Below are 24661 nucleotides of genomic sequence, written 5' to 3' on the forward strand. Positions count from 1 at the left end.
TGAGTGGTCACTCCATCCGCAGAGTATATACATCAGCTTAATATATTTTCTCAAAGTGTGCTCTAATAATGCACATTCGTGTTCTAAAACCATTAATTATTAACGCGACAGCGTTAAAGAGCTCACGTCGCAGAAAAGCCGGTGTCGTCGGCGTCTGTGTCGGCGGCGTTGGCCGTGAGCGAAAAATACCGGAAGGCAATTCATAAATAAAAAACAACTTGCAAGATTGGCTGTGTGGGAATCGGACCAGGGTCTCCAGAGTGAGACGGAGATGCTACCACTCAGCCACAAGTTTGATAGTTCAAAGCAAGACAAAAGCACCTCTAGTAAATGCGGTGTTGCCTTAAAAACGTGCCGTAGAAAGTTATACTGCGGTGTATATCGGTAATTATGAGCATGTAAATTACAGAAGTCGCAGGTACATGAGTAGCGAAGTACGTTTCCGCTACATTTCTTCTGCGCACACGTAGAGCCATCTTGCGGCAAACACAGAAGGCCCCCTCCTCGCAATGTACGGCGCTGCTCTGACACGTGGTGGGCCACTCGCCCCATGATCGTGTCCGTCTTCATGGCGCGTCGCAGCCCTGCTCTCCGTGCTGATCACCACGTTTGGCTCACTTAGATCGCTTTGAGTGAGTGGTGCGAACGGGGTGCGATAACGCTATCGCGTTCCACTCTTGAAGGCGAAGGTTAAGCATCCTCCAATTTTTTGACATACGCTACACTTTTCATAATCAACGTTCTGTGAGACAGCCTTTCTCACTGCGTGAGGGGGAGCTTAGCAAAGAAATGGATGTTCCACTCCTCAAACATAGCATAATGCCTCCAGCTGAGCTGTTACTGCCTGAGGAGTGGCAGGTGATCGAATGTGGTCCGTCTGAAAGTTGCAAAGCATGCTCTAGAGCTAGAAATTCGGATGCATTTCTTTGAGCTGGAATCGAAGTAGTCTTGCTTTGAATTCTACACCAACATATCAGAGTCGCATGGCAGCGTATTTTACGTGGCTGTTGGTCCCTCTTTCTCTATATCTGGCGTACTGAACCCCCAAACAAGTATCTGTACTGCAGAAGCCTATGCAGTCCTTTCTGTGGTGAAATGCACAAATAAAACTAGAGAAGACAATAATATTCAGACTCGTTAAACATTGTAAAAGCGGTAATGACTTTACAAAAACATAAAAATACAGTTTCTATTGAGCTTTGTTCACTCTTGTCTGCATTGTACGTACATGACATTCTTACTCTTGTGCAACGTTTATTCATCTCGTAGTATGTAATAGGATGTTGGGTTCCTGGGCACCGAGGAATTGAGGCACTAGTGTGCTTGCCAATGAAATTGCCACAGCAGTGGCATTGCATGGTATTAATCTTTCCACTGCTACTCTCGCTGCAGATATGAAGCCTTTTCTACAAACAAAACTGCAAAGCCACTGAGATTGCTTGTGGGACGCTGAAACGAACAATAAGCTTCACGGGATTAAGCCGCAGTTAGGTTCCTAGCCCTCCACAATGAAAACACGACAAACGGATGTCCTATTCTGTCGTCTCAAAATAGGAGACACATGGCATCCACAGTTTATTGCTGTTTGGTAATGAACCTCCAACTTTCTATATATGTGCTGAGAGACTGATTGTCCTCCACGTCATCCTGGAGTGGAGTGCTACATACTTTCCTGTAGCATACCGGTAGCACATCCCTTTTCATCTATTAATGTTTCTTGAATAGCAACCAATAGCACGTAGAGGACACGACAACAAAAACCAGACACACATGAACAGTATGAGCGCTCGTATTGTTCTTGAGTGTGGTTTTTACTGCCTCGTCCTCTGCGCACTACTTGTTGCCGTTCAAATCATGCACCAACGAGCCCAAAAGGTTACGTTGCTGAGTGTTTTTCTGGTCAAGGACTGTTTTTTTGACACTAGAGCAGGCCAAATGCCTAGGTTTCTTAAACAATGTTGTCTTGCATGTTATTATACATAATTATTACACGCAATCAGCACTAAAAAACGCGGACGAAGAATAAACACGAGTGCTGACTCATGACTAAAAGTTTATGGCATTTAAACACCCATATATGTAGGAAAACTCAACATGGTGTACACCCACACACCAACATTCCCCGAACCAAAAGCAAAGCAAGAAGTCTGATAATTTTAATGATTAGATGCTCCTAAAAACATTTTTCTTTGTTGTGTAGTGCGAATGATGCCCTGCTTACACACCTGTCGCCACATTTATTGATTAGGTAGGGCTCTGAAATGGGGCGGCCCTTTTCATTCTTGTTTGTCCAGACTATGTGTGTGCATTCAAAAATGGGCTTGCAACTGCAAGCTGCGCGATGGGTGGCCAAATTTGATAGACCAGCATTCTTTAATCTGGAGGAACATTCATGCATCACATTTGGCCACTCATTGCGCAGGTTGCAGTTGCAAGCCCATTTTTGAACGCATTCACGTAATCTGGAAAAACAAAAATGAAAAGGGCTGCCTCATTTCAGAGGCCTACATAGTCAATAAATGTGGTGACGGGTGCGTAAATCAGGCGTCACTCACACCACAGAACAATGAAAAATGTTGTTTAGAAGCATCTAATCATTAAAATTATCGGACTTCTTGCTTTAGTGCTGCCTTTGTTGCTTTGCTTTTGGTTTGGGGAATGTTGATGCACGGGTGTATGCATGTGTGAGTTTTCCTATATATATATATATATATATATATATGGGTGTTCAAACTGAAAGTCTGAAAGCCTATATAAAAGAAAGCCAATGGCACAGAGTTTAAACATTCATAATATTGCACCAAAAACAGTTGCTATCATCTGTTCGAGCTTCTGCAGTGGACAAGTGTGTGTGCATATGAATTGATAGCTCATGTGAAGTTGTTTACGAGAGCTCCTTGCTATTCTAAAATTATAGATGCGTACCACATCGTTTTGTTTTGTTTTGTTTTGTTTTGTACCACAGTTTTGTCGCCTTAAATGTAAATTAGGTGCACTGTACAGAATTGTGATGTCTTTTCCCATTTATGAGTTACATTTGTTATTTGATAGTTCCATTTCTTAAATGTAGCAATTTTTTAAGTTTTATTAAATTTAAACAAAGTATAAATTTAATAAAACTTTGCATTTAAACTACCGATATGTGTGTTTAATAAACTTTGCATTTAAACTACCGATAAATTTAATAAAACCTAACAAATTGCTAAATTGGTCGGTAGTTTAAATGCAAAGTTCGGCAGCATGCCACACTCCTGCAACGCATGAAGGCGAAAGCCTGCTGTACACTTGGTAATGCGCAGTCTTGCATCGTTGTGTTGCTGCTTTTGCAATTCGGCATCTTCGGCTCATTTTCTACGCTTAGCTGCGCCTTCGGAGCCCGTATAGCGGGGTCAGACTCGCACCAACGATGTTTCTCTTCGACTTTACGTTGCATCCTCTTAGTAGGGTATTGAAACGTATGCTGTTCCGTGTGTTATATAGGTGATTTCAATGAATGCACTTGCACTGTTCGCTTCACTTTGTTGAGCGCTTGTAGCCTCTGCATTACTAGAGGGATGAGCCATTGCATTTTTTGTTTGCCTATTGGGGTATGAGCCATTGCTGATAAGTTTTTGTACCATTGGACCAGACAATGCATGTTTCTCAAGGCCATTGGGGGTATGAGCCACTTGAGGCTTTCGCCTTAAAAAAATTCGCGATCTTGTGTCATTGAACTCGACAAGGCAATCGGCATCGAAAGTCACCAGAATTACCGCAGTGAGTGGATTTGTTTACCTTGAGACACCGAGAAAAGAGCACCTCGGCATATTCGAACACCGTTCTCCGAACGCCGCACGCGCCCCAGGAGCGGGCCCGCGTAGCCTCGCGAGCACCGAGAATGGCAGGGGAAACGAACGGCAGTGCTCACGAAATGGACATAGAGAACAATAGCCAAGACTCCACACCGGTACAGAGCAACATGGAATTCGATGAGAACAGCGGCAAGACGCTGAGTCAAGCTGGTTCCAAGCAATCAAGGCAAGAAAAAACAAGAAGACGCCGAACGAGGACCGCATACAAGAGGGAGGAAAGCAAGGAAACCCCCAGAACCAGCAAGGAGGACTGAACGCGAGGAGCAACCCGAGAGTGGAAGCAAGCATGCAAGCCAACAGCAACCACCAATGGCAGCAAGATCAGGGAAGCCGAACCAACGGCAAGCCACCGCCGCGACGCGTGACGCCGCCGCTGCCAGAGAATGATTACAAGGTGGTATACCGACCAAGAACCGGCATGAAACTGTCCAGCTGGCCAGACGAGAAGATCACCGAAGGACTTGCAAGGGCAAGTGGTTCCCCTTTCAAAGAATTTTGCGCGAACGTAACCATCCAAACGCAGTGGAAGCAGAACTTGATAATTGCCAGCACCGCAGACGAGGACTACGCACTGAAGCTCGGTTCCATCAGCAGCATCGAACTTGGGGCGGCCACATACGAGATGATGCCGTACATCAAACCGCTCCCAGGAACAGTACGTGGAGTCGTGCACGGTATCACTGCGTGTACGACGGAGAAACGGCTTGCGGAACTACTGGCAGCCAACAACTGTGGCATCCTGCATGCAAGGATGCTCGGCAAATCCACCTCAGCAGTTATCACCTTCGAAGGTCTGCACATCCCTTTCTATGTGAAGGTGGCCGGCTCGTACACACGTTGCCGCCCATACCGCAGATCGGTACAGTATTGCAAGGCCTGCGGAGAAATCGGCCACCGGCAGGACGTATGCCCCAATCCAGACAAACATATCTGCAACCGGTGCGGGGTGCAGAACCCACAAGCAGATCATGATTGCCAGTTGCAGTGCAAACTATGTGGACTACCCAAGAGACGGCAAGCAAGGAGTGCGAGAAAAGGCTCAAGCCAAGACCCCCACCTCTGTACGTGAGGGAGAGAAGTAAATCAAGAGGCCGACAATCACCTATTACAAGGGAGACAAGTTCAAGCGCCTCGCAATATGGAACAAGTAAGCCACAGCAAGAACAGCAGAAGATCAGCTGGGCGGAAGTGATAGCCAGTTCCAAGTCGACAACCGACCCATTTCCCTCACTGCCGACACAAGAACGAAATTCGAGATATGAGGAAACCATCTCCTCCCTCAGAAGGCAAAACGCCGACCTGATGAAGCGGAATGAAGTGCTCATGAAGCGTCTAGAAGAGCAAGAGGTACGTCAGGAGGAACGGGACAGAAGAGCTCAGGCCAGGGAACAAGCTCTGGAAAGGAAGCTCCAACATGTCATTGACCAATTGCAAAAACAGCAGAAACCGACCACAATACCAACGCCGCCGAGGGAACATACTCCCCCGATAGAGGACCTAGAATCGGGAATAGAGTACAAGATGAACAAGGCCCGAACCGAAGACAAGGCCGAACTCAGAAATGAGTTCCGAGCCGAACTGGCTCAGGCCGTCGACACCATAAGCAAATCTGTGGCAGCCACCGTCCAAGCAGCCGTACAAACGCTCCGCCAGGAGATCACCCAGATGGGCACCGAGCTCAGCCAACGCATCTCCATTCTAGAAAGGGAAAAAGAGCAGGCAACGAAAAAGCCAAAATACCCCATCAGAGAAGCCCAGATGAACGAGACTCTGGGAAGCCAAGATGGCGAATAAGATAGCAAAGAAGAAAGAAGCGACCGAAACCCTCAAAATTTGGCAGTGGAATCGCAGAGGAATAAAATGGAAAAGGCAAAATTTACTTCACCTATGCACCATACACCAACCTGACGTTATCGCGCTACAAGAAACAGAAACAAATAATATTACGATGCGCGGCTACAAAACGCACATTGCCCAAGGAAGGACCCGGACCGCCGTCCTCATCAAGAAGCACTACACGACGCAGCAGCACCAAATCAACCATAGAATCGAACACACTCTGACTGAGCTGGTTCCTCCCAAGAAAACCCTGCAGAGCCTCTACATCCTGAATGTATACAGTCTTCCGCGCGATACACTCAAGGACTTGGACAACTTCCTGAGAGAAGTGAAGAAAGTCACTAACGGTCAAAAACTTCTCGTGGTGGGTGACTTTAACGCTCCACACGTGGCTTGGGGCTACCGATCAACCAACAAGAAGGGTATGGACGTGCACAACGCGGCACAACACCACCAGCTGACGTTGTGGACCGATCCTCTATTACCAACTAGAATCGGCAACAGTGTCTCCAGAGACACCACCCCAGACCTGACCTTCTCCACTGGCTTAAGGCAAGTCGAGTGGTCGAGACTGGACGAGACTCTGGGCAGTGACCATCGTATCATCCAGACCGAAATCATGCACCACAAAACTCCCGTGAGATTAGGTCAGGCCAAAATTACGGACTGGCCTGCTTTTCAGAAAGATGAACACCCCAGAAGCCTAGAGGACATCGAGGAGTGGACCAAAAACGTGATGGACTTGGTTACCAAGTACACAAAAACCATCCAACTCACTGCGGACAATCCCGAAGTCGACCCACACCTACTTCACCTCTGGGAGGTCAGACGAGGACTTTTGAAGAGATGGAAGAAGCAGAAGAGAAACCGCGAACTCAAGATCCGCATTGCCGCAGTCTCGCGGCAGGCAGAGGAGTATGCTGAAAAACTCGGATGTCAGAACTGGAATCAAGTGTGCGACCAGTTACAGGGAACCCTCAGCAACCAAAAGACCTGGGCCATTCTAAAGACCCTTCTGGCAAAGACGGAGTCAAAAACTGCCACGAGGCAACACATACAAAGACTTATACACAACTTCCAGGGAACCGAAGAAGAAGCGCTCGAAGCCATCACCGCGAAATACATCGGAGACGAGCAACAACGGAAGACGCAGCCAGTCATTCAACCGGAGTACGAGGGGGAACCCAATCCGGATTTAGACCAACCTTTCACCAAGTCGGAGATCGTGGCAGCCTTAAGAAATCTCACAAGAAACACGATGCCCGGCAGGGATAAAATTAACAACAAGACCCTCCGTAACCTGGACGACGGGGCGACGGAGAGTTTACTAAAGTATATCAATGAAAGCTGGGAGACCGGCAGTATACCGGCTTCCTGGAAGCACGCGGACGTAACGATGATCCCGAAACCCGGCAAGCCCGTCAATCTACAGAACCTGCGTCCGATCTCTCTCACGTCATGCGCGGGAAAACTCTTCGAGCACATGGTCCACAATCGTCTCTCGCCCTACCTGGAAGAAGGTGGGCACCTGCCGAACACTATGTTTGGTTTCCGGCCTAACCTCTCCACCCAGGACATTCTACTTCAGCTTAAAGAAGAAGTCATCGACGGCCTCAGCACATTCCACAAGAGTGCCATCCTGGCACTCGACGTGAAGGGAGCCTTTGACAACGTCTCACACGAAGCAGTGCTAAACAGCCTGCAACATACCAACTGCGGACGGCGGACATACAACTACGTCCGGGACTTCCTGACGGGTAGAACGGAGACCATAGGCCTGGGGCATCTCAGGACCGAGAAGCTCCAAATACCGCAGAAAGGAACCCCCCAGGGGTCGGTGATCTCCCCGTTGCTGTTCAATATAGCGATGAGGGGATTGCCGAACCTCTTGGAGAACATCAGGGGTATCCGTCACGCAATGTATGCAGACGACCTAACCATGTGGACGTGCACGGGATCGGCAGGCGAACAACAAGACGCCCTGCAGGAAGCTATCGACAGGACGGAGCAGTATCTACACCGCTGCGGTCTTTCATGCGCGCCGGAAAAGTCGGAGCTCCTGATCCTCAAAAAGAGGACAAGAGGGCGGCCTCCGCAGGATACACCTGACCCAACGTTGACACTAAATGGAGTCAACATACCCAAGGTGGACACACTCCGTATTCTGGGCCTCAGTCTCCAGAAGGACGGTGCTGGCCTCGCCGCCATTAAAAAACTGCAAGCGACAGTTACCCAAGTCGCGCACTTAGTGCGAAGAGTGACAAACAAAAAGCACGGCCTGAAAGAGCAGGACACAATCGGGACACAATCAGATTAATACAAGCCCTGATAATCAGTAGAGTCACTTACGGCACCCCGTACCTGGGTCTCAAGAACAGCGAGAGAGACAAATTGAACACCCTGATACGAAAGACCTACAAGCTGGCACTGGGGCTTCCACCGACGACGTCGACGGAGAAGCTACTCAGCCTGGGCATCCACAATACTTGGGAGGAACTAGTAGAGGCCCACAAGACGAGCCAGATAGAGCGACTCAAGCTCACCAGCACGGGTAGGGACACGTTAATAAGACTGGGCTACCCAATTGAATATGAATCCACAAAACAGCGGGTTCCTCTACCCCTGAGGGAGAAAATCACGGTGGCCAACATCCCGAGAAACATGCACCCTGAACACCACAGAGAAAGGAGGCGAGCGAGAGTGAAAGCTCTACGTAAGGCCTACGAAGGACCAAAACAAGGAGAAGTCCGATACACCGACGCGGCAAAGTACAAGAACAGAGCGGCCCACGCTATCAGCGTGATCAACGGCCAAGGACAAGAGGTAGCAGCGGCCTCGATAAGCACTCCAGACATCGACTGCGCGGAAGAAACGGCGATAGCCCTGGCGGCCACTACGGGACAGCGAGATGAAGATCTAATCACAATTATCACCGACTCACAAACAGCATGTAGAAATTATCAAAAGGGCCGCATTTCCAAACAAGCCCTCAGCATCCTCGAAAAACGACACAATTTTCCAGAAGTGTACATTGTTTGGGCCCCGGGACACGAGTCCCTGGCGGGTAATGTAGCGGCTAATGCCGCTGCCCGAGATCAGACTCTCCGGGCTATCCCACCAGGTTCACGAGCACCGGTAGACCAACAAGATAGCGTCCCGAAAAGATACGCCGATATCCTGAGCCACTACAGACTGGGTAGAAGGATCTATCCACCCCCGCATCCCCAGTTGACGAGAGAAGAGGCGGTGATCTTCCGAAGACTACAGACCGGCACATTCCCGCACGGCACCCTGCTACACGCCATGTATCCCACGAGCTATACTCACAAATGCGCCTTCTGCTCCACGCCCAATACCCTCTACCACATGGTATGGGAATGTCAAAAAAACCCATCGACCCCGCCCATCACCGGACCAACCGTCGAGCAGTGGGAGGCACAGCTGACAAGCTCAACCCCTGAAGACCAGAATCACCTGGTGAGCAGGGCCAAGCTATCAGCTCGGGCCCACGGCATCCTGGACTAGGGACGCCGCCCACCTCAGACGATTTTAACGTCGGCTCATTTCAACTAATAAAGTTTATTCCTCCTCCTCCTCCTACAGTCACTACATGTAACTTTTTCTTTTAAATATAACAAGCCTCATAAATATTGGCTCAGTGGCTGCTGAGAAAAGCGATTTCTCTGTTCCCATGTATTTAGATTGGTGCCTCCAAGCTAAAGCTTCCTCTTAAAACTTTTCGGTGGCCCTTGTGCCAAAAAATAAAACGGCGCCTCATAAATCATTAAAGCTTTCTGGACTTTTTTTTTTGAATGGCAGAAATGAGTAGTCGCTGTCAAGGCCAGTAATGCCATTGTGAAAATGTGTGCAGCCACTTTTCATGCTCTGCAGTTATGGTGGCCATTCCAGTATGAAGAGAATTAAGCTAGATATGGCGCTTCAGTTAAGTACTCGTAGGTCTGTTACTCATTTATGCCTAATACAGAAATACGTTTGTAGCATAACGCTGTTCCCATCGCCACATGAAAAAACATTTTAGGCACAGGCAGGCATCTTCATAATCAGCTTTGCATCAGACTTATGTCTGGCAAATGTTTTCACTTGTTTAGCGTAGCCATCAACAATTATACTTTGGAATGATCTTCCAGATAACATTGTTTCAATACCAACCATGGACTTTTTTGTGAGCATTGTGGGGATGCGCGACCCTCGCGCCTCCCCTGATGTTTTTCGCGCATAGCGCGTCTCCTGTAGTGCGGCTTCGCCGCACATGCGGCGGTCGGAATGGTACAGGCGCAGTCCGAGAGATGGCGCGAGTGTTGCGCTGCTAACGCCGCGAGGTTACTTGGGCGCCGAAAGGAAGGCGCTTGCTCTCTTGGGTTCCAGACAGCCAGCGGGACGGCCGTGCCGCACGTGCAGCGCGGCTCTTTCCCGGCGGGTCGACGCACGGCGGGGACGTCTCCCGCGTGTGCACCACCCATGCTTCTGCGAGACCGCCTCGCATGGCCGCCTTCGAACGCGCCACGATTCGCGTGACTATACACGCGAACGACCAGGCGTTGTGATCCAGCATGGAGCGAACATATTCGCTCGCGAGGACGCGGTGAGTCGGACTTCCTAGATTTGTCGCGCGCCCATCGGCATGATTTGTGGATAGCAACTCGGCTAGCAGGCAATGATCTATGAAAGGTGCAATAAATGCCCTTGTGATTGTTTGCACTACTGTGTTGTCGTTCCTTTGTCCCAAGAGTATGGTGTGAGAAGCCCGCATCAGACCCCACAGCATTTATCGGCACATCTGCCCCTAAACACCTATGCCTGTGCCCTTGTTTTGCTAATAATTATTTTTCTTTGCCTCGTGGTCATATGTGTTTAATTTTATTACCAGTAGCTTAATGTTTTGACCATGTGTAAAGCTGCACTGCCGTGTACATTTGCATCAGTCAGGTCTGGGTGGGTTCACAATGCCACCTGACCGACAGTGGCAGTCCGTGCATTTTCTGGCGAGCGGGTCTGGCGTGGTGGTTCAGCACCAACAGAATGTCTACTCCACCTTGGTATGAATAATGTAATGCCTTTGCTTAGGCTTTGCTGAAACAGCTGTTTGTCCTTGCAGACCACCATGGTGGCGCGGCCACCCTTGAGGCCTGGGCAAGCCCGCTGGAGCGTGGCGGCAGCAGCAGCGGGCTGCTGGCTGCGGTGGCGGCGGCCGAGGAGCTGGGCAGCATGAGCCTGGCCCTGACGCAGCAGCCCCGGTGCCTGGGGGGGCCCGACTTCCTGCTCGACACGGTGGCGAGGTGAGCTCTTGCATCAATGTCATGAAACATGTCAACATCTGCTTATGTGTTTTGTTTCAGCGTGGTGGACGGTGTTCCAGCGGCCATGGGTGCGGAGGAGGAGGCCTCGTCAGTGGAGCCAGTGGCCTCGCCCCCTCCACCTGCTGCCAAAAGCCGCACTTCACACCACAACTGCTTTGGCCTGCCCTACCAGGTGTGTGTAGTGCCGATCTTCACATTGCATTGAAGATGCATGAGGCAAGCAGGACTCCAGTAGTGGCCTGTGTGCACCTAGTAGAGTCGGAGAGTTGCCAGGGGAAAGGATCGCTTAATGCCCATATGCTTACAAATTCATGTGGGTTGGTTACCTCACAAATCTTTTAGGTTTCTCGCGGCACAAGAATTCTCTTTTCATTTCATTTCATTTCATTTCATTTTATTACCTTAAAGACCCCTTGCGGGGTATTACATAAGGGGTCCATAAGGTATTACATAAGGGGTCAGTCTCCGTAATAAAGGCATTGATTAGCAAATTATAGGTGCAGCACTGGCTTCCATCTTAACACAAGTGCTCAATTAGCCTCTACATGCACCTGCAAGACTGCACGATCTTCTACCGCTGTAAAGTTGCTTGTGTGCAGAGCTTGCTGTACGTGAAGTATCTTGTATGTCGTGGTGAACCATATTGAGAGTGGCAGGGGTGAACGTGCCATTTGGGTTCCGACGATGAACAAAAGGTTTTAGTTTTTTAGAAGCGGTTTCCCTACTTTTTGGGGAGTTGGTGCCATATAGCAGCTACATCATAGCCAATAATATGAACTGTTATTACAGACGGTTCTTATCCAGTGGGGTGAAACTTGAGCATTGGAATGGTGATGGGGAGCCGTGCCTCGTGGCACATCGACTCTGGGTCGTGTTAGAGAGGTCAGGCGCAGAGGAGTCGTGTCAGTACAGTGGTGGAATACTTGAGGTTCAGGCTGATTGCATTCACAGGTTGCATAGCCACGGTGTTAGTCTTATTTGCATAGTACGAAAAAATTGTAAGTATGGTCTCCGATCCCACATAGTAGCACATTGGGCATCGCAGTCACCAAGCAGATGAGTAAGGTGGTCCAGACGCTTGGGCCCTCAGGCTCATTCACACTGGAGGTTCGCGATTAAGTGGTTTGCAAATGGCCGTTTAGGTAGGAACGCAACTATTTTGAATGAGTTGCACACTGTGCAGTTTTCAGTGGCACAGTTGTTGCAAACCCTTATGAATAAATTAGTAGCACAGGAACAGGGTGTCTGTGTACGCTGATGTTACTTTTGACGTAATAGTTCTGTGGAAACCCGCAAGGTGGAGAGAAGCAATGAATAAAGGGAAAATCAGACATCCACCCGATCGTAGCAATTGCTACAAAGGAAACTTTCGTAGCAATTGCTACGATTGGGTGGATGTCTGATTTTCCCTTTATTGATGTTACTTTTACGTGGCAATGGCAGTGTAGCATCAATCTGAAGACATTTCAGCATCATTTGCGAGACATTTCGTTATGACGATGAGCAGGTCGTACTAGCTGGTGTGCGTACTGGTCACCCGACAGTCACTCCTTGGTTACCAGTTGTGGTCGGCCGTGCAACCTCTGTCAATTGCTGGTTTTTGAACAGGCACAGGTGACGTGACTGGAAGGCAGGCAGATGGCATTGAAGTCGTCTGGGTGTACAAAGCTTGTGGTAGGCAAGGGGAAGTGTCGGACTTATTGGTGCTGGTCACAGAAGCCAATTCCTCTGTAGTTACGCCACCTACACCGGTAGCAGCGAATTCAAAAGGAGTGCTGACGAGAATGGTCAGGTCGAGTGCTCACAATTTTTTACGAATTTGAGCTTGAATCAAAGTTGAGAGCTTTGAACTACTGACGAAGTGGGTACCAGCCATTTTGGATTGTAAACAAAGAACTGTAGCGTATTGGGGTACTGGCACATAAAAGCGATGTTGGTTACAATAGTTGGATTTTGTGCTGCAAGGGCATTGAAAGCAGTAGACCCAATGCCTATGAGAAAGATACTGCACTAGATGAGTTTTCAAGGTAGCACTGTCAGCACAACGGCAAAGTGCGAGAACATCTTCTTGCACAATGTGTATGATTCACTATAATACTTAGTGTACTTGGACAGCTTCCTCTTTGGGATCTCTGATCAAACAGTGGACACTCCAAAAATAATGTGGAGATTCTCTTCGATAGAAGGCATATTACAAAGTCCCACTCGTGGTTGAGAAACCAGGTTGTCTGTGAGGAAGAAGGCAGCGTTAAGTAATTTTGTAGCATCATCCCATTGGTCGTAGTTGTCCAGCCAATCTTCCATGTCATTGCCAAGAAGCCCCCTTAGAGGTTGGGGTGCAGGGAAGAAATCAGGTTTTTTAATTTCATTTATTGAAGCCTTAAAGGCCCGGAGGCAATTACATAAAGCGGGGGCAAACAAAGTGTGAGGAACTCTTCATCAAGCAAAGGAAGGAAAAGAGGAAGAAAAGATAGACGAAGAATAGAAAAGGAAACAACGCTCAGGAGGGAACCGAGCAAGCGATACTATCATCAAAATCACTGTAAAAAAACTATAAAATATAACAAAATACATACTACATAAACACTACTAAATACATACTATGCATGAGAACGAATCACTATCCATTACTGTATAGTGCGTAATATAGGTCGAGGTTTTTTCGAAAAAATATTGCTAAAAGTTCACCCCTCGACCTATATACCGGCCCTTGGCACAACATGAATAGTCGTCTGGCAACATGTAGGAGCGCAGACCTCTCGGCATCCGCATCGTTATCGCCCCCTTGGTGACCGAGCGACGCGGCCCAACTCGCGGGCGCCGCGCGGTTCTTCATTCTATGGCGCGGTGCACCCGGAGCTGGAAGACAGGGTGGCGGATCTTGTCCGTGAGCATCGTGCCAGATCTTTGCCAGTGACAGCAGAACTCGTCCGCATCAAAGCTGTTGAGATCGCCCGAGAATCCGGAATGCCCAAGGGACAATTCAAGGGCTGCATTTATTGGGTTCGTCGCTTCATGCGACGCAAGGGATTCACACTTCGACGGTGCACATCAATCTGTCAGAAGCTGCCAGGGGCATACGAGGACAGGCTGGTTGAATTCCAGTACTATGTTATCCGTCTCCCGCAGCAGCATGGCTACATGTTGGGACAGATCGGCAACGCTGATGAAGCGTCGGTGTGGTTTGACATGCCGTCGCCTAATAGTGTGCGAACATGGAGCAAAAGAAGTCAAGCTTCTTTCTACGAGGAACGAGCATTCGCGCTTCACAGTATGGCTCGCATGTATTGCAGACGGCAGAAAGCTGCCCCCATACATAATATTCAAGAGGAATACGCTGCCGAAAGAGGCTTTCCCGCGGGATGTCGTCCGCATGAATGAAAAGGGCTCTATGGACGAGGCCGTCATGCTCAATTGGATTAAGACCATCTGGAATCGGCGACCCGGCGCACTCCTGCGGTGTCCGAGCAAGCTCGTCTTAGATGCCTTTCGTGGGCACTTGACCGCAGGTGTGAAGCAGGCACTCCGCAACGGAACTCGCCGTCATTCCGGGAGGCATGACGTCAAAACTTCAGCCACTGGACGTCGTGCTCAACAAGCCCCTTAAAGACCGTGTCCGTGAACAAAATAATCAGTGGATGGCCGGCGACAACCCAACGACCCCAACTGGCCGGCTGCGCAGGGCGCCTCTCGCCACTGTGGCCACATGGGTGTCGCAGGCTTGGCGCTCGCTGCCCGACGATATGGTGGTGTGGGCATTCAAGAAGTGTTGCATTAGCAACTCCTTGGACGGCGCCGAGGATGACATGTTGTGGGACGCAGCCAGTGAAAAGCAGTCGTCTTCGGACGAGAGTTCAGACAGCTCAAACGAATGAGCAGGTGACAAGTCTGGCGGCACCAAGTTTTGTGCCTTATAATTTTTATGTTGACTTCCTTGCTTCAATGTGAGGGGGTCGACCTATATTCCGACTCGACCTATATTCCGCATTATACGGTAATTACTTAAAAGGGGTCAAGTAGCAAATTCATTTTTAACAAACCTTTCTAGGTGGAGTGGATTGTTAGTTTCTCACGGAAAGTCGTGTGGTTGGCGGAAGAGACAATACAGTCAGACAGAGTGTTCCACAGCGCTATTGCGTTTGGAAAAAAAGAATCCTTAATCGAAGACGTACGGCACTGAATGTGTGCGATTGGACAGGTATGTTTGAGGCGGGGGGAGATTCTAGGCGGGGGTTGTAGTTGAGGGTGTCTGGCTATTGGGTGGTAGTAGAAAGAGTGAAGCATGCAGAGACGCATCAGTGATGGGCGTGCAGGACACCAGTATCGTGCAGACCCGTCCGACCGCTCGATTTGTGCTTGTGTCTGGAGTCAGCCAAATTGAACGTTTCTCACCATCGTCTGCTTGCATAATCTCTTGCCCACGCTTGTTTTGTCTGGCTTGGATTAGTCTCGTTTAAGCTTGCTTTGAGTGCTTTCTTTACAATGATGACTTTAAACCGATGTGTCCAGATGGAAAAGTTTTCATATCCGATTCTGTACGACCACACGGACCCTGAATACAAGTATGCGGAGGCGACACCCAGTATGTCATTCTCCTCGTCTTTCTAATGCGGCGACGCTGCTACAGAAGGGAGCACACCAACATCATTTTGATCAGTGGAAACGACGTCTGCACCTTCATAGGACATGACTTGCGTTAAAAACGAAGGACGTAAACAGAGTGCCGATCTGTTAGCAGATAAAGCATGCGACATCTCGCACCTACGCGCAGAGGCGAGAATTTTATGCTGTCCTGCCGCAGTGCCTCACCACCAGTTGGTGTGGCCGTGCTGCTGCAGCTGTTTTAACGCCGCTAGTATGAATGGGTCCGTGCATGTTTTTTACCTTGACCTGATCAGTGACCCTATCTTCTCATCATCATCATCATATTACCAGACCAGACAAACTTTTGTTGAACTCTCGACTGTATCTAGCATTTTGCCTACCTGATCTCGATCTTAACTTTCATATTTAAAACCTCTATCACTGTGCTGTACCATTACCTGCACTTAGAGTGATTCTGGTACTGTCAATCTCTTCCCTGCTTTTCTTGCACCAATACTCTAATCATCTCTAATGTCTGTTACTCTAATCGTCTCGACTGCTGACCAGTTAAATCTTCCATCTTTGAATAGCAGCGCTTTTGGAAGATGGTACACTTCCTGTGCGTCTTGCCGAGTCAATATCTTGACATTCCATTACAATGTGCCGTGTCAGTCCCAGGCATTTTCCTTTTTTTGTAGCACGCACACGCTTCATCCTGTGGTGTATATTTGCTCCAGTATGTTTTTGTACTCGGGCAGCCAGCTTGGGCCTCAAATTGTTTTTAATTTGTGGGCGCCATGCGATGACGGCTGTGAGCGTTAGGCATGGTCAGCCATGGTTCCAAATTTCGGACACTGTGCGCCGTGCTGGTGCTATTATAGCCTGACCTTCTTGCAGTTTGTTGACAAGTTTTTGCTGACAAGACGCTATCCAGCAGGAATGTTCTGGGAATTGGTGAAGTTATTTCTACTGCTGAAACTTTAAAACTTTGAAATAATGAAAGTTGCTATTTAACCAAGTTTTTCGCTGCAAGTACAAGTTTTATTATATTGAGGTTTGACTCTATTGCATAAAATTTAGAATGCAATAGTTCCTTCAGGAAAAGAAATCTAGCCCTGTGAAATGTGGCCATTTTCCCCACATCAAAAAAAGAATTAACCATTTCAGAGTTATACTCAGGGTGTCTACCAACCTGGAAAACCGGGAATTCTCAGGGATTTTTAGTAGTCTGGAAAAACTCAAGGGAAACTCAGGGAATTTGTGCCTCTATCAGGGAAAATTAGCTGTAATTTTATTAAAAGGGCAAAAAGTCACGGTAATGCTGGCTCGAGTAACAGACAGGAATCGTAACGAATCGTCTTTGACGCCCTGTTGTTGGCCGGAGGAGTTGCCAGTGTAGAGTCAATGACTAACTTTCCGGATTCCCGATAATTTGGATGGCTTCGCAGCACCACCACGTACCCCATAGAGTCAATGTATCAGAACGTCTGAAATTTCGGACGCAAGAACTCTTTGCCGTCTGATTTTCCGGACGTTCTGCATGACCGCAGGTACGAAACGGCATTAATCAAAGCCACCACCGCTGCCATGTTGATTACCTCGCCGCCTTGAACCGGTGCAGAACCGCAGGCAGCCGTAGCCACCGCTGCGGCAATACTATGCCTAGCTGCTTCGACGTTCGATATTAAGCATCTTGCCGTTCGGTGCCGTGTTTCTTCATTTCTCCGCTGTCAGCAATAATTTTGGCTTTCAAGCTCGGAAAGCACTGCGCATTCCATAATGCTGGTTCCTGAAAGTTAGTTTCGCTACAGTACAGTTGTGTGACGCGGTGAAGCATTAGCAAAAGTATTGCGGTGAAGCTTAACAAGCATAGAAAGGGGCAATTGTCACGGGACACATTATGTATTCCTTAATTTTACACGCATGCACCCGCCCTCTCCTGTCACAGTAGGAGCACCGCTATGCCTAATAAGTGTACTGACAGGCATTCAGAGCTTTTCCAGATGTGCCTGTGTCGATTTAAGCCCTTAAGAGCAGTAAAAGACATGCATTTATTTTTTCGGACTGCTTGATTTTCTGGAAGTTTTCACGGCCCCTAGGGGGCCCGAAAAATTGGATGTTGACTGTAAACTGACCAAGAGTATGCTTCAAATGGTTCATATTGCGAATGCACGACAGGAGGAGCATGAGAACAGAAAGGACCGACGCATTGTGGAATGGACGGGGAATGAAGTATGCAAGCGCTTCCTTGAAGGAGCCTGAGCTCAAAAAACACTCTTGGCTGATGCCGAGATGCAGATGTCCCTCATGCAAACCAAAATAAACTCTTTAACCCTGTGAAGGTTTTCGCCGTACATGTACGGCAGCGGTTTTCTGTCCCGCAAGGTCTTTGCCGTGCGGGTACGGTTCCAACCCTCCATTTGAAATTTCGCGTCATAATGACGATGAGCGCTCGTCGGGAGGTGCTGCCACCTCTTAGCACTTACAAGATGCGTTTGAAATTGGTGCTACCTTCTTGAGGAGATAAACAGAGCTGATTGCTAGCTTCAGCGCGTCGCTGAGTCTGCGGCAACGCCCCTTTGGCGGTTTCGGTTTCGCCGCGTGATCGCAACGGAGGCGCGTGAACCGTCATTTTTTTCTTTGTCGGCACTGTCTTGCAGGGCGATGGAAGTTGATTTCTATCTTGATTGGCGCTGCTCTTAGCTTGCTTATCAGCGCCGTTCGCGAGGTATTCTCACTCTCAGTGGCAACGCGCTTTCGCAATTTCGGTTCCGCCGCGTGATCGCAACGGAGGCGCAAAACGTGGTTTTTCTCTTTGTCGGCACGCTCTTGCAGGGGCGGCGGAAGTTGATTTCTATCTTGATTGGCACTGCCCTTAGCTTGTTTATCACCACTTGCTTATCAGCGCCGTTCGCGAGGTATTCTTGCTCTCTGCGGCAACGCGCTTACGCGAGAGGGCCTCTGCCCAAGGCAGCCGCACGCAGAGATGGCATGTGTGCGCCAACACAACTCCTCGCTTCAAGAGAACCAACACGCATTTTAGGTGTGCAGACTGCGATAAGGCGCTGTGCGTAGACTCGTGTTTCAAGGAGTACCATGCTCGGAAATACTATTGAACATTTTGCAGTTCTGAGTGATGCCGACAGCAAAATACTGTTCCTAATTATTTTTCGCTATTTATTCCCGACTTAATACATTTTGTACATTCAAGATCCGCAATAAAGTAATTTGACCACCGGGGAAAGTTTTTTTCAAAATAATTCGACCCTCAAAGGGTTAAAGCAGCGAAACACAACACTGTGGCGTCGTGCGCGGGCTGAGAGTATAGGCTGTTTCACATGGCGCGATTTTCAGTCAGCCACACAGCGAATTTCGTCGCTCAGCGACTGCCGCGACGTCGTGGGCTCTCCGTGACTAGATTCCAACAAGTTGGTCGAGCCGTCGCTCAGTCGCAGCGATCAGTGCAATGTGGGAGGGGCAACGTGTGACGTAAGAGCAAGCGCCGTCGAAATAGGCGCTTTCCTGTTTTACCGCGAGTTGGAAGCTCAGCGGAGCAATGTCGCGCGCCAGCTTCAATGATGTGTTAATTGATGAAGTGGCCATGCGTCCGCTTTTGTAGAATGCTGCGCTTAACGACTACAAGAAGACCTCGAACAGGTCTGCGTTGTGGAATGAAGTGCTGGAGGCAATGAGGACCATCGACCCGACCGGTATGTGTTCGGCCTCTTTATTTGTTCCTATGTAAATAAATCGACTCTTATGGATAATACACGAAAACGTTGAAATCTGTTTTCTCAGCAACCATTGCACTGAATTTGATGACGTCTGTTGCATATAAAGGAAGAGTTCAAATGTAGTGACTGTAGTAAGTGGAGTGTTTAATTAGGATGTCAGTTTTCTTGCATTTTTATAGCAAAATGTTGGAAAACTAAACTATAATTTTACAACTGAGCATTGAGAAACGTTATCATAATTCTATAAGCTGCACTTAATAATACATATAAAGAGGAAAACATTTACATATTATGAACCTCTCTGAAATATACCACTAATTTGTAGGATTTTGTAAAATGCCTGAAGACATTCTAACAAATTCACGCAGGCTGTATATTATATAAAATTTGTCCGCTATAAATATGCCCAGCGCCGACTAGCTCTTCTAGATGATCTTTGCTTGCCGATGATTACGATTTCTGTACTTTGGCACATACCCACGGCAAGGAATCGGGCAAGAAGCAACGAAGAAAACAAACCCAACATAACATTTCCCTCTGCTCAGCATACCAAGTTTAGACAATTACACTATTTCAATTATGTGTGAAGAAACGCAGAATGCAAGGGGCCGATGCGTCGAGCTTTCTTTTAAAATTTCCCAGCTAATTTTTGGACCACTCACTGAAAGACACGACCCCGTTCCAGGAACATTGAAATGCGATCACAAATCAGCTGATGGCATCGTATTTAAAGATTGCGCTCCTTATTAGGCGACACACTTATAAAGAGATAAAATTTCTACATGTAACTTCTGCTTTTACATTTTGTTATATTGCTTCAATTTTTTCAGCGACCATGGATGAAATACAGGGCAGATGGAAAAACCTAAAGGACACATTTTGGCGAAAACTGAAAGATGGTAAAGATGAGCAAAGGAGTGGCTCAGCTGCTACAAAGAAAAGAAAATCCAACAACTGACCATACATGGAAAGGCTACGCGTCATGTTGGATTTGTTTGAACCACGCCGGTAAGAGCAACTGCATGTATGAAGGTACAAGTGCACATTATTAAGCTGCATGTGTATTACACAGGAGCCACAGCAACATTTCCCCAGATGAACAGAATTGTGCGTATGACAGTACCGCAGCAGAGGAAACACTTGTTATCCTTGAAGATCATTGTGAAAACGAGGAGATATTTTAAGAAATGTTTCCGTCGCCTGGCTGCTCCCCTAAATCAACCTCATGCACAAGCAAAGAATCATCCGTGGCCTTGCCTGAGGGGACAGAGACGGGCACAAAAGAGACAGAAAACAATGAAAGAAATCGAGGAAATAGATTTGAGAATTGAAGCCACAAGGGGTGCCCTCGCAGCAAGCCAGGCAATGGACGACGTTACCCATTTTGTGTTGTCCCTTGTTCCATCAATGAAAGAAACTCCTAAGCACATGCAGCAGCACCTGCGGTTAGAACTGCAAAATATTGTTGCATCCTACAGCACGAGAAAGTATCCAAATCTTCTTGTTAAAAATGACGATTAGTACAGTTACACTCGTCTGAAATGCATAAAAGGCAAGAGTGCAATAAAAGATTTAGTACAACAGATAAGTACAACATAGAAACTGTGAAATTGTTCAGTAATTGTTAAGTCTCTTTTTAATTCTTTCTCACTGTGTACCACATTGTTCTGACGCTTCTTTTTCTAGATTGGCACGCTAGCAGTTTCATGTATATTGCTCATTTTTTGTGTGTAATTGATGTGGCTCTGTATTGGAATGCATACATGTTTTTTTTTTATCTTGTCATTTGTCTGTAGTTTAATATACATTCGTACATACTCGTACTCTTTTTCTTCACTTGTCTTTTCTTCTTTTTTGTTTACTTCCACTCAAGTTGTTCTCTTATATTTGTTATGCTTTTTGACCTGTATGTTAATGTCATGATATTGCTTTAATTTGCTGCCATATAGTAATTCCTCTCACCCCCTAACCTTGACCAGAGGTCCCAGTACAGCCTTTGACTATGGGGCCTCCTTTTGTATTTTACATCGGTCAAAACTTGTAACCACACTGAAGCAATAAAAAAATGAAAAATACACTTTGTCAGTTTGCAGTTCAGTGACATTACAACAAAGCAAAGCAATTGAACCTTATAAAAAAGAAAGAAATGGTTTCCGTTTTGCCTGTTAGCTGAGCATATCACAAAGGGAAGCTGGGGGGGTGGGGGTAGGGAGTGGTGCAGTAAGTAGCAAATCCAGTGGTCAGGCCGTAACATGTAAAGATATACAATGCATTAAAAAAATGATTGAACGAAAAAGTTCAACACGGAATTCGAATAAAACATACAACTGGTGTGCACTGTTAAACATTTAATTCGACAGCAAAGTGGGACATAATATGAGACACTATTCCTTCAAACAGGAGGAGTACACCAAGTACCAAATTCACCTTTTGTGCTCGCATTTCAATAGCCAACCACATAAATGCCTGTTCTTATTTACATTACTTACTTCTGAGAAGTGTCACTGTGTCATACATCAAACAAGAATCGGCTAGCATACAGCACACCCAGCAAAGTCCTGGTGGGTACTTCTTTTGTATCTCATGGCCGCAGACCAGCAGATGCCCATTGCCAAGGCACAGAACCCTCCCTACTCACAAAGTATGAGCAGAAAAGGTACCTTGTTTCCGCTGCTGTGCTTGTATAATTGTGCCCAGTTGGAGGTCGGAGACTGAACATGGCTGAGGTGCCAATGTCCTGGGTGGTGCGCCACTGACCACTGGTTATGTTGCCATATGCATCTTCCGTGTCGACATAGTTCGCCGTCATGTAGATGACGTCATCATGCAAGAAGTTGTGTAGGACACAACATGCCACGACAACGTAGTCTGTATTTTGCGGCCGCAGATTGATAGCACGCCGAAAAATCCTGAATCGGAAGGCCATCACTCCAAAAGCATTTTCAACACACCTCCTGCAAATTTAAGTAAAAAAAATATTCAACATAAGCAAAGGTAAATTTTGTGCTTTTGGTTACCTGGCTCTGCTTAGGCGGTAATTGAAGATACGCGTGTTTTCATCCTGGCATCTCCCAGAATATGGCCGCAGAAAATCCGGACGAAGTTGAAACGCTTCATCTCCGACGAAAAGTGAGGAGCAACAATGTTTGTGCCAGGCAGCTGCTTTGGAGGTGGGAGGCTGAGCAAGCCCTCTTCCAGTGATTTTCCAAAGCGAGAACCAGACAATGTGCTACCATCGCTTTGACGTCCATACGCCCCAACATCAACGCATATGAATTTCAGATTGCTGTCAACAGCGGCCGTGAGGACGATGGAGTATGTGCCTTGTAATAAAATAAGACTATAAGCGCAAATATGACCTACTGCGTTAATTAACTTGTAGTTGTAATACAAGCTGCCTGAATTGGGAGGAGCTTGTATCTGAACGTGCTTGCCGTCGACAGCACCAACACAGTGAGGGAAATTCCATTTTTCCTCGAATCCTTCGGCTACCTCTTGCCAGGCTTCAGTTGTCGGCACCTTAGCAAAGAAAAAAAGTTGCTTTTAGCGTGTGAAAAAACATTTGTTCGATAGAAGCATACCCGAAGCAAGCTAGCTCATGCACACAGGTACTCAGAAAACAAGCTGAAGGAGTTGGAGTTTGTAACCACACTGTAAGTGCTGGTAATAAACAGCATCCATGTGTAGTGGCTAAATGCGTACCTTTAGGTATAAAGGTTGTAGTGTTCTCCACAGCAGCCTGCATATGGGGTGCACAATGGTCGCCACCGTTGAGATGCCAACCCTGAAGCTAATAGCAACATCTTGCATGTACACGCCGGATGCGAGGTACCTGAAGAACAAGGTGTTAAGATTGATAACACAGAACTCTGTTTAAAGGGAAAAATAAAGGAAGCTTATGTTCTGTTCAACACTACAAAGAAAAACATCGCAGCATGATGTTTGCTCTGCAACACAACGTCTACTCTGCCTGGTCTCTTTTATATGTTTTATTTAATTCATTGCATACGCACAATACCGTTTGGACGCATAGCCTTGGCGGCCAGTCCAATAACAAAATAGACATTAGACATAAGAAGAACAGCGTACTTAATGTACGAGACAACTTAAACACATGTTATAAAAGCATTTTTACATGAAAATATAGAATAAACAGAAGACTGTCATGACATCAGGGGATACAAATAGAAAAACCCTGTAAGCATTCATGAAATAAGTTTTTTAAGCATTGCACAATATTTTGGCTGGTCTTTACACTGAGTGGGAGTGCATGACATATTAGAGCACCGTTGAACTCCACGAGTCTCTGTCCATATAAATTATGACATGGTGATAAGCTAATACAGTTGTTACTAACTGCCCTCGTGTTTCGTGTCGGAAAAATTAATATTGATATAGGTAGCGGATTATTATAACGTATTATGGATTAACTACCTGAAACACTATTACTTCATACGCCTAACTGAACGGCAGAACACGAAGCAATTGAAACAGAGGTTTACTTGGATGAGCATCTTTAGAAAAGGTAACTATTCGTAGTGCCCGTTTTTGAAGACTGACGACAGGTTCTACATCGGTTTTGTACGTGACTGTATAATACATAAGTGAAGTATCCTTAAACTTGTGGGTCAAAACATTGACAGGCTTTTAACAATACATGACAACCATACGCCAATTTGGGACATACCATACCAATTTGATATTTCCAATGTATATCTGGTTCAAAGGGCCTGTCCATAGGGGACAGGCCTGTGTTGGCCTGTCCCTCTCTTTCACACACACATGCGCACGCACACGTGCATGATCCGCCCCCTCTCATCGTCGAAACTACACCCCAGCTCCAAGATGTAAACAAAACAGGAGCGATGCACTGCCCTTCCGAGGGCAAAGGTTGCCTCCATCGAGGTGATGCCGTCTCCAATCTCCACCCGGCCAAACAAGGATCCATTCCGCATTTCTAGGCATTGCCAATGCTCTAGGCAAGGCTTCTTGAGTGCGCACGTGCGGTCAAAGTAAATACAAGAACACATGAGCGACGCCCTGCCCTTTGCAATCACCGAGGGCAAAGGTGCCGTCTCCAGTCTCCATTGCAGCCAGACAAGGATCCATTTCGCTTTCTATAAGCACCGCCGATGTTCTAGGAAAGGCTTCTTGAGTGCGCACGTGTTGTTAAATACAAGAACACAAAAATGCAAGGTTTGAGCGACATCTCGTGTTCTGCATTGTTGTTCTATTTTGACCAGACAAGAATGGTGTATGTAAAGTTAACTGCATGCAGAAATTGCATAGCATTTCCTTTGCCTATAAATGCAACACTGTAAGAGATATATAAGCG

At 47.2% G+C, this 24661-nt stretch overlaps 2 protein-coding genes across 7 annotated transcripts in view; one reads left to right on the forward strand and one right to left on the reverse strand.

Moving 5' to 3' along the window:
- Positions 1-24661, forward strand: part of LOC135896103 (inactive histone-lysine N-methyltransferase 2E-like) — a 458065-nt gene that overhangs the window by 44625 nt on the left and 388779 nt on the right. For all 6 annotated transcript variants that reach the window (XR_010562591.2, XM_070541359.1, XM_070541357.1 and 3 more), the window contains exons 2-3: positions 10807-10987; positions 11048-11180. Coding sequence is in view for 5 of the 6 variants with exons in the window: in XM_070541359.1 (XP_070397460.1) it covers positions 10917-10987; positions 11048-11180 (204 nt within the window). In the remaining variant the exon portion in view is untranslated. The remainder of the gene's footprint in view (positions 1-10806; positions 10988-11047; positions 11181-24661) is intronic.
- LOC135896107 (uncharacterized) lies at positions 22160-23136 on the reverse strand. The gene is made up of 2 exons (XM_070521103.1): positions 23029-23136; positions 22160-22845 (listed from the first exon to the last, which is right to left on the reverse strand). Exons 1-2 carry the CDS (start codon positions 23134-23136, stop codon positions 22354-22356), a joined length of 600 nt encoding a protein of 199 aa, XP_070377204.1. The 3' UTR covers positions 22160-22353.

This window comes from Dermacentor albipictus, chromosome 6, assembly GCF_038994185.2.
Source record: "Dermacentor albipictus isolate Rhodes 1998 colony chromosome 6, USDA_Dalb.pri_finalv2, whole genome shotgun sequence".
NCBI classification, from domain to species: Eukaryota; Metazoa; Arthropoda; class Arachnida; order Ixodida; family Ixodidae; genus Dermacentor; species Dermacentor albipictus.

Excerpts from the sequence above, each read along its gene's own strand:
- LOC135896107 (XM_070521103.1), bottom strand. The coding sequence starts at position 23,136 with ATGCAAGATGTTGCTATTAGCTTCAGGGTTGGCATCTCAACGGTGGCG. Across the intron at positions 22,846-23,028 it reads TACAACCTTTATACCTAAAG|GTGCCGACAACTGAAGCCTG; the intron begins GTACGCATTTAG and ends TTCTTTGCTAAG.